This window comes from Pleurodeles waltl, chromosome 7 (genome assembly GCF_031143425.1).
Source record: "Pleurodeles waltl isolate 20211129_DDA chromosome 7, aPleWal1.hap1.20221129, whole genome shotgun sequence".
Taxonomy (NCBI): domain Eukaryota; kingdom Metazoa; phylum Chordata; class Amphibia; order Caudata; family Salamandridae; genus Pleurodeles; species Pleurodeles waltl.
In genome coordinates this window covers 1,512,695,441-1,512,705,233 of record NC_090446.1, presented here as the reverse complement: position 1 = coordinate 1,512,705,233, position 9,793 = coordinate 1,512,695,441, and the positions used below count along the sequence as shown (strand labels likewise).

Sequence of the window (9,793 nt, the reverse complement as noted above, 5' to 3'; positions counted from 1 at the left end):
CAAAACAAGCCTTTTGCGCACCAAAATAATAACAAAAAAATCTTCCATGTACCTGATGGCAGAATTTAAGGAACTCCATGTTACACCTACTTGTAATATGGTGGATAGGATATGTCATGTTTGTGACAAACTGACTCATTTATCAAACTCTTAATCAGGCCCATGGGTTGAAGTGGGAAGCATAAATATGACCTATTTTGAGTCCAACATTTTCTTAATGTGTAATTTGGTGTGGAAATAGTAAATCTGACCCCTTCAGAGTCCCCGTCAGAGTCCAACATTTTGCCCAATGTGTGTAGTTTGAAGTGTGATAAGTAGTCTGATTTTTCCAAAGTGAAATAATTTTACTAACATGACTATGTTTGCAGTGTGGCTACTTACTACTAGGTTTTAGGCTGCCATTTTGTGCGGCTACCCTTTCTTCCAGTTTTCAAAGCCATTTTCTAGTGGGATTTATAGGAAAGTGCAATGGCTTTTTGTTTTTGTTTACTTTTTTACTTTTCCTTGATATCAGTTTAATATTATGCTTGAGGATCATTGTAATACATGTATGCTATAATTATGCTGATTTTTTTTTTAATTGCATTCTTTTTTGCAGTCTTTCTTACATTGTTATTATTATTATGTTTATTAAATGTAAATGTTTTACCTTCCTACAGTATATTTTCATGCATGTATAGTAAGAGATTTTTGTAAAATATATAACCTAATGTGCAATATGATCTTTATTTGTTTTTGGGAAATCTAAGGCAACAATGAACACATTTTAACTTAAAATAATGCATTTACTTCTTAACATTTTTATGTGTAACATTTCTCACCAGCTTTCACAAATTTGAAAAGATTTTTAGTCAATTGTTTCACTATATTAACAAACACTGTAAATAAGTTATGTTTCATTTATTTTTTGAAGAAGTCCTCATAGTTTTTTGTAATGACATTTGTACAATTAGTGCATGTATTATTTTCATTTGTTAGTTTGTTTACATTTTCTATACATATTTGCGATGTAGTACAATGTTATTAATTATTTATCTATTTATTGTAACAGAGAGAAAATATTTTCTGTTTTACTTTTGCCATTGTGCTTTTAAAAAGGTATAGTATTTATTTGAAGTATTAGTATTCAAATCTAATAGTGCAATAATTCTTTGTTCCACATTTAAAATTAATATTTAATAACGGGGCTGGAGGGCCTGCTAAGGGGTTACGTATGAGTGACCTGGTGCAGTGTAAATGGCAGTAAAAGGGTGCATGTACCTTTTCACGCAGGCTACAATGGCAGTGCTGCAGAAGCCTTTACATGGGCTCCCTATAAGTGGCAAATGAAATTCTGCAGCCCATAGGGATCCCCTGGGACCCCAAGGCCCTGGATACCTAGCTCCTATATACTAGGGACTTTTAAGTGGACACCAATCTGCTAATTTTGGGTGAAATACTGGGTTACCAGTATGCAGTGACAAAAATTAGAGGAGAGAGAGCATAATCACTGGGGTCCTGGTTAGCAGGATCCCAGTGAATACAGTCAAGCACAATGGCATCAGGCAGAAAACGGGGGTAACCATGGCAAAAAGAGGGTACTTTCCTACAGCAGGGAACTCTGGGAGCATCCGAGTGGCCAGTGCCAGCAGGTGACATCAGAGCCCTCCCCTGATGGGTGCTTACCTGTTTAGCTGACCAATGCCTCTTTCAGGGCTATTTAGGGTCTCTCTCTTAGGTGGTTCTTCAGATTTGGATTGCAAAACTCCAGAAGGAATCTTCTGCATCCTTAACTTCACCATCTCACTGAAGAAACTGCTTCTGGACCCTCCAGGAACTCTACAAACTGCAACAAAGAAGCAAAGACAACTTCTGCAACCTTGTATCTTCAGCTCCTGCCAGCAACTGTTTTCACGGCCGTGCATCCTCAGAGGACAACCTGTCTTCAGCCTGCATCAGAAGAATGAAGTAATCTCCCTTGGAGTGAAGGAGTCACTCCCCTGCTTCAGCATGCACCTCTCTGTATCGATGACTGGCTGCGTGGATCCCCTCTCCTGATGAGTTGCGTGGATCCTGCATCACAGGTGTTGGACTAAATTGGTTCTGACGGTCCTGACGTCCTACTGTCCAACTTTGATGGAGGTAAGAGCTTGCCTCCCCACGCAATCCAGTACCTCTTGCACTGCGTGTTTTGCAGTTGCCAAGGCTTGTTGGCATCCCTCCACTACGTCTTTCATGCACCATGCAGCTCCGGCCACCAGTACTCCATCCTGTGATGCACATCTTCCTGAATGGTTCTCTGGCGGCGTGGGATCCTTTGTTGTAGTGCTGCATGGGCCTCCTTTTGCACCTTCTTTGTCCCCATGCTGTGGGACTCCTGTGCACGCTGCCTGGTCTTCTGTGGACTCTCTCAGTGGTTGAGAGCCCCTTCTGAATGCCCATTCTGGGTAGAGTCCACCAGGTACCTCCTGGTCCAGGGCATCGCCATTTTCCACTCACACCGTGGTTTGTGTGTGCCAAGGTTTTGTTGGTGGACTCCAGCAACGCAAACCAGACTGCAATCTTCCATCCGGCATGGGACATCATCTGCACCATCCAGTAACCCGCATCCATCTTCTTGGGTGCAGTACTGACTGTTGTTCTTCACAGGTGGTTCTTCTTTTGCACCTTAATCCAAGTTAGCAGGGGCTCCTGTTCTCCCTGGACTATTCTGTGCTTCTTGGACTTGGTCCCCTTCTTCCACAGGTCTTCAGGTCCAGTAAACCACTGTTGGTGTCTTGCAGTCTCTTCTGGTTCTTGCATTATATTCTTTCTCATGTTCTTGTGTGTTCTAGGAAAGTTACTTTGATTTACTCCTGCTTTCCTGGGCTCTGGGGTGGGTTATATTACTTACCTTATGTGTTTTCTAATACTCCCAGTCCCCCTCTCCACAATACACTTGCCTAGGTGGGAAACCGACATTCGCATTCCACTTAGCATATGGTTTGTGTTCCCCCAGGTCGATTTCTAACTATTGTGATTTTCACTATTTGCACTGTTTTCTGTTTTTACACCTGTTTCTGCATACTAGTGCATATCATTTGTGTATTAATTACCTCCTAAGGGAGTATAGTCTCTATGGTAATTTTGGCATTTGTGTCATCAAAATAAAGTACCTTTATTTTTGTAACACTGAGTATTTTTTCATGTGTGTGAGTAGTGTGTGACTACAGTGGTATTGCATGAGCTTTTCATGTCTCCTATATAAGCCTTGGCTGCTCAGCTAGAGCTACCTCGATGAAGCCTGGCTTTTAGACACTGCCCACACTACACTAATAAGGGATACCTGGACCTGGTATAAGGTGTAAGTACCATAGGTACCCACTACAAACCAGGCCAGCCTCCTACAGTATGCATATCATCCAAACACCTTTACCTGACCTCTATAACCCCTTGACTGCACACATAAAATGTTAAGTTTATTAAACCCAAAAGCTGTCTGTCATTCAAAAAAAGTGAGGTAGACGATGCCAAACAGAAATATAGAAAATAGGAAATGAAAAAGATAAACAATGATCAAAGAAGGATAAATCAGATGAATAATGGAAGGAAGAAAATAAAGACAGATGAAAGGAGGTTTAAAAAGAATGAATAGAGTAGTAGGAAGATCAGGAAGAAACAAATGGAAGTAACTAAAAAAACAAAATAGAAAGAGACAATAAAAAGAAAATCAAAGGAAAGAAAATAGGACTTGTGAGGGGATAGTGTGGTAGTGAGAAAAATAAGGAAAATAAAAAGTAACAATATGAGAACAAAAGGTTGAGAAAGAAAAAATACAGAGTATAATTGGGGTATTATCCACCAAAAAGTATGGCAAGTGTGAGAGTGGAATAAAGATTGAAAGAGGCAAAAGGAAGATACAAAAAAGTGACAGTGTAAAATGAGCTTGAGAATGAGATAAGCAAAAGATGAACTGCCAAAGCTTTAAGAAACCAGAATGAAGGAGAAAACGGAAAAGAGAATAAACAATATCTAAATACATGGAAAACTTAAATAGGACATAAGGAAAGAAAGATAAAGCAGAGGAAAAAATTAAAGGGAAAATAATGAAATAGAAGAGAAGCTGATTAGCAAGATAGGAAGGTAGAAGAGACAGCTATGAAGAATGACAAAGCAACATGTAGAGAGCGTAAATGCACAACGCAAAAGTGGAAAATAATATTGAAATAATTTGAAAAATGGAAGAAGCATGCAGAAGATCAAGAGATGGAGTATGAGAAAAGAGCATTGCTATCAACAAAAAGAGCCAAAGAGTTAATGCTAAGAAGAAATTGAGGATGTGATGGTAGACACGATACACTGCGGTTCCTGGCAGTCTTTCTCAACTGTGTGGACACATTGCCACATCCCCACAATGCGATTATATAATCAATTACTCTGAATGATCTGGAAGAGTGCCCAGTGCACACTTGAGATCGGAACTTAGAGAGGAGGAGGGCTCTGCCCCAGGAAGGCATGCTGCCATCAAGAGTGGAAGAGCCAGGTTTGATGTGCCAGCCTTGGCATCAAGGACTATCCAATCACATCACACTGAGGCCTTACAGAGTGCACAGCACTAAGACATAAAGAGATGCAGGGAACTGAAGAAGTGCAATGAGAACAGGAAAGGTCAGCTCTTGAGGTCTGCAATTCTAGCTTCATCCTCTTCATCACCATGAGGGTCATCCTTTTCCTGGCTTTCATAGGTGCAGGTGAGCAGTACCTGACTGACTGTATGTGTGCATCGTACACAGGAGCTAGCTCAGTGGGTTGAGTGTCAGCTACAGAGTATTGTATGTAAGTTGCAAACTTTAATGCTTCTCTGATTAATAAAACAACCATCACCGTGCTGACAGATGCTTTACCCAACTTATGTGCCTGCCTCCAGGCTGGGTTCCAGGAGCTTTCTCTGATTATCCTAGGACAGCCCATGCACTACACATACAGCATCCATGGAGTACCTGATGCAAAGTAATGCACAATGCTCTGTGTTGTGTTACCTTTATTTTTTTCAAACAATGTAACTAACGATTTGCTTGTGCATGCATATAAATGAATGTGCATTTGTAGAATAAGCACACATCATCACATCTACATAGCACTAGGACCAAACAATAATGTCAACCTAGACAGTGCTGCTGTAGTGGGCTGCTGCAGAACCTCTGTGCTGGAGATTGACACCAAGGGCACATATTGACCACTACTACATATTTCCTACTCACCAGGGGGCAATGTGCTTGTCTCTTCCAGTCACTTCCATAAGTACATTTTTTAAAAGCTGAACACGGAGGGCCCAATACTCAAAGGTAAACTTACATCAAAAGCCCAAGTTTATGGCTTTCGGTATTCAAAAGGTTAAGATGCGAGTAGTTTCTTTACGTCCACACAGTGTGGAATGTCCACATTAATGGTGAAATTTTTACACCAGGAGTGGAATTTCTGCACTCTGGGTGGAATCTCCGCACTGAGTGTGGAGATTCCGCCCGAGTGTGGATTTAAAGATGCTACTCATAACTTACCTTTGTGAATACCAAAAAGTAGTAAAGTTAGACTTTTGGTCCAAACTTAGGGCCCCATTAGGACTTTGGCTGTCCCACCACAGGACCACCAAAGCCGGGGGGAGGATGCCACCGTCCAACTGGTGGCATCCCCCCGAGCGAATTACAATGTTCCTAAAGAGCTGACCAGCGGGAACATTGTATTATGTGTTCCAGCCTGGCTGACTAGTGGGAACAGTGTTATGATATTTGCCTCATCTCCTTTAAGGGAGCGAAGGCCAATATCATAGCACATCAGCAAAGCAGATAGTACGCATTCTGATGGTGCTGGGCAGGGGGACCCTGCACTGTCCATACCATGGGAATGGGCAATGCATGGGTCCCCCTGTGGGCCCTGGCACTGGCTTTCCACCAGCCTTCCCTTGACGGGGTCCCCAAGATGGACAGAGTGGCGGTAAGCTGAGTTGTAATCATCATAGTCTACAAAGACATCAGCTTCCTAGACTATGATTATCTCAGACAGTCGCTGTGATTTTACAGTTTGTGTCAGCACCTTTTGATCTTTTAGACGAAGGTTCACAAATAAAATCTGCCACTTATTGCCAGGTCTTTGAAAACTGTGGTCCTGATGCTGAATGGGCAGAGTTTTTCATCCCCCTGCATTAAGACCTCCTTGTCAGAATTCAAGTTGTGTGGAGTTTGCCACAGTGGGCATTTATTGATTGTAAACAAAATGTGCCCTCTGTTTAATTTAACAGGTGTAAAGTGTGTGCTATCTATCAGGGAATACACACTTTGGGTAGTAAGAACCATAACCTGATTGTTAAATCCAAAAACCTTTGAATAGGTGCAATTTATTGCATCCAATAAATTCTAATACTCCTGGGAGTCATTTTGTATGGGGTGTGATGAGGCCCTCCGGAGCATTCTTAATCAGAGCCAAAACAAATAATTACAACATTTGTGAAATTTATAGAAGGAAAAATACTCTATTGCACACATTAGCAAACAGCCACATGATCGTAGAATTAATATATATTCAGGATGGACAATTCTAATCAGATTTGTTTAGTCAATACTATGGATTCAAAGGCAGTTAATTGTATTAATGGCTGTAGTTTCAAACAACCTTTAATATTCCATTGAAACGACATGCCTATTTCTGATTCGATTTCTTAATGACCTATAACATTTAAAAAATAAACGTTGACATACATATCTCATTTCTTCTCATTAGTGTTCATTTAAAAATAGCCCAGAAGAAGGAAAATCCAATTCTGTGGCAACTGTAATTATGCCATTACGGCATCAGACCTCAACTGTATTAACTTATTACAGCTAAGCAACTGCTCAGTTATGAAAATGTGAATTTGTCTTATTCTACCACAACAAAAGACTATCATTGCAGCTTAGTGATTTTTGGTTCTAGTTTTTTTTAATCTTCATAAATTCATATATCTGGTTCCCATTAATGGATTTCTATGATTTTATTGTCATTTCTTTTTTAGTTATCCTTTACTTGTTTTTTTCTAAACTGGACAGGGCTTTTTATTGTGTTGTGTTTTTGACTTTCTAACTATTTTGATACTTCTAATGCTTTACACATTTTCTTTAAGTAGAGTATGTGTCATTTCTGTCGCATGGGGGCAAGAGTTTGAGCTCTCATTTAAATTATGGAAAATTTGACTGGATCTAATCGGTTGGTGAATTTGGATAGGGTTTAGAGTTTGGTGCCAAAATCAATGTATGCTCACCCAACTGAAAGGCGATGGATGTTTGTGATGATGGAGCCACTGACCGCTCACCTGATATAAACTGGACAATCCAATGTTTGCTGTCTGTCACTGTCAGATAAAACCTGGCAGTGTGGACAGTAAAAGAAATATGACCCCCCCACCACAAGGGGAAACTTCCATGGTGCAGCCATCATTAGTTTTTCATTTTTCAAAAACAATATCCCAATGTGGTGAACGGTTGTTCTCTTTGACAGACCCATCCATTAAATTGTTACTACGCATGACAAGAATTCACATGATGGAGGTTCCTGCCAATGTTTAGAGTTGCCAACGGACATATGGATTCGAGGGATGGAATTTCCATAGAAGTGAATTACTCTGTCGCCCTAACAGATATTACAACCCTCACCCCCACCCCCAGGTATAATTCAGGCCCTTTTATACTTGTGTTGGATTTCCATCCACACTAATTAATAATTTGCTTTCCTCCAGTCAGCTTCCCCTAGCCACTGCTCTCCGCCCAATCAATACCATGATGATATCAGTTTGGAACTTACATGTGCATGCATTCTACGGGATCTCTCAGACCAGGAGTACTATGACCTCATTTGGTTGAACACTCCAACAGGGGTTCTATACCATAGGAGCATACCACTCATACTAAACATTTTAAAGGTCATCATGGTTACCAGGATTTCTCATGACTTAGGATAACTAATAAGGTTTAAACTCTGATCATAAGAAATGAACTTGTGACTTCTGATACATATGACATCTGGAGAAATAAATCTAGACAATCACTGGCACACAGAGAGAAAGAAGCACACCACATAACTTGTATGAAAAGCAATGCCACACAAGACGCTGCTTGTCACTTTTATTAACATTGTGACAATATTTATTTTACCATATCCTTTGAGTGAACATAGGGGTGAACCCCCGGACATACCATCTTTCCCCAAGTAGATGTTAATTGTTTTGTACAGTATTGAATCATTGAATCAGAATCAAGCACACACACTTTTAACATGCAGTGTTTTGTTCAGCTCCACAGCTGACTGCAGCTTCAGGCACTTCCCTTGCTGCACTACCCTAACTGCAATTTGGGTTATCAAACCAGATGCTCCACGGCTCACTTATCCTCCATGTTTAGCCTGAGAGTGAGGCCTTTGAGTCCTCTCCAGGCATGGCACATTTAAATTGATGAGGACATGCTGTCTGTGGAGAGATGAGGTGCACCTGAAAGGTCTTAAGAAGGAGGAGATTGACCTCATGATCCCTTTACTTTCTTCTTCAGCTCTGTTGATCACTTTGTTAGGAGTATTCATGAACATCCCATCCTCATCTTTGACTTGTGGCCATACAGGAATGATTGTCATGGGTTTTATGTAGGCAGTGCATATATACTTATGTCCATAATGCTAATTAATTATTATGAACGAGCTTTGGCAAAGCCAATAGATCTCACCGTTAAAAGATCACTGCCAACATATTTGCTTTGTTGATGCTTGATTGCATTGGTGCTCCAGCGCACATCAGATGTTCACACTCTTTCCTTTTTGCTTCTTTTTTTTCATTCTTGCTTTTGTCCTGCATTCGTTCTTTCTTTCTTGCCTTATTTCTTTTTTCTCTTTTGTTATTTCTTTCCTTTTTTTCTTTCTTTTTTCTTTCTTTCCTTTTTTCCTTATTTTGTATTTCTTTCCTTCTTTCTTGCCATTTATTGCATGCTGTTCTTTGCCCCTTCTTTCGTTCTTTCTTTATTTACATCCTTCTTGCCTTCCATCTTACCTTCTTTCTTCCCTTCTTGCATTCTCATTTCCATTTTTCTTGCCTTCCTGTTGTAAGCTTTTAGAAATGCTTTTCATATGTTTTGTTAGAATGCAGAATGTGTTGATATCTGTGTCCTTTTGTAGAACCCTGCTGATGCTGGGTCCTTATTTAAGGGCAGGCTTCTGCTGTCCTTGACTGATGCAGCCACACCATCGCTGTGTGTCTCTCGTTTTGAATAAACTTCCCTTCTTGTTTACTGGAGACTTGGCTACTTGTTCTTTATTCTCATCTTTACATCGAACCCTACACTACAATTCCTACTTTCTTCCTAATTTCTTACCATTGTTCTTCCTTTCTTGCCTCCTTTCTTTCTTTCTATATTTCCTTCCATTGTTCTTTATTTATTTCCTTCCTTCTTTCTTTCCTCTTGACTTATTTTACTATTTTCTTCCTTTTTCTTCCTTTTTCTTGCATTCTTTCTTCCTTTTTTATTTCTTATTGTTGTTCTTTATTACCTTTCTGCTTTGCCTTTTCGTTCTTTCTTTCCTCCTTTCTTTCTTTCTTTCTTTCTTTCTTTCTTTCTTTCTAGAGGCTAGCAGTCAATGCCAAACTGATTGCCTTTTTAAATCTGTGTTACCCATGACTTTTAGTTTTTATTAAAATTATGTTTATAGCATAGTTAATTACAGGGATTTCAGACAGTCGGGGGCAATGCATCAGCCCACTTCAGCCATTGGTTGACTTCACTGCAAGTTACAGCATTCTCTCCTTTCACAAGGAGAACATTCAAAC

The 9,793-nt window shown here is 40.1% G+C and overlaps 1 protein-coding gene across 2 annotated transcripts in view; it reads left to right on the top strand.

Annotated features, from left to right (window-relative positions):
* Positions 1–4,563: 4,563 nt before the first annotated feature.
* The window catches only part of LOC138246608 (phospholipase A2 inhibitor NAI-like), a 97,967-nt gene continuing 92,737 nt past the window's right edge, over positions 4,564–9,793 (top strand). The window contains exon 1 of one of the 2 annotated variants that reach the window (XM_069201307.1): positions 4,564–4,709. Coding sequence is in view for 1 of the 2 variants with exons in the window: in XM_069201308.1 (XP_069057409.1) it covers positions 4,673–4,709 (37 nt within the window). In the remaining variant the exon portion in view is untranslated. The remainder of the gene's footprint in view (positions 4,710–9,793) is intronic. The other variant, XM_069201308.1, reaches the window with a different exon arrangement.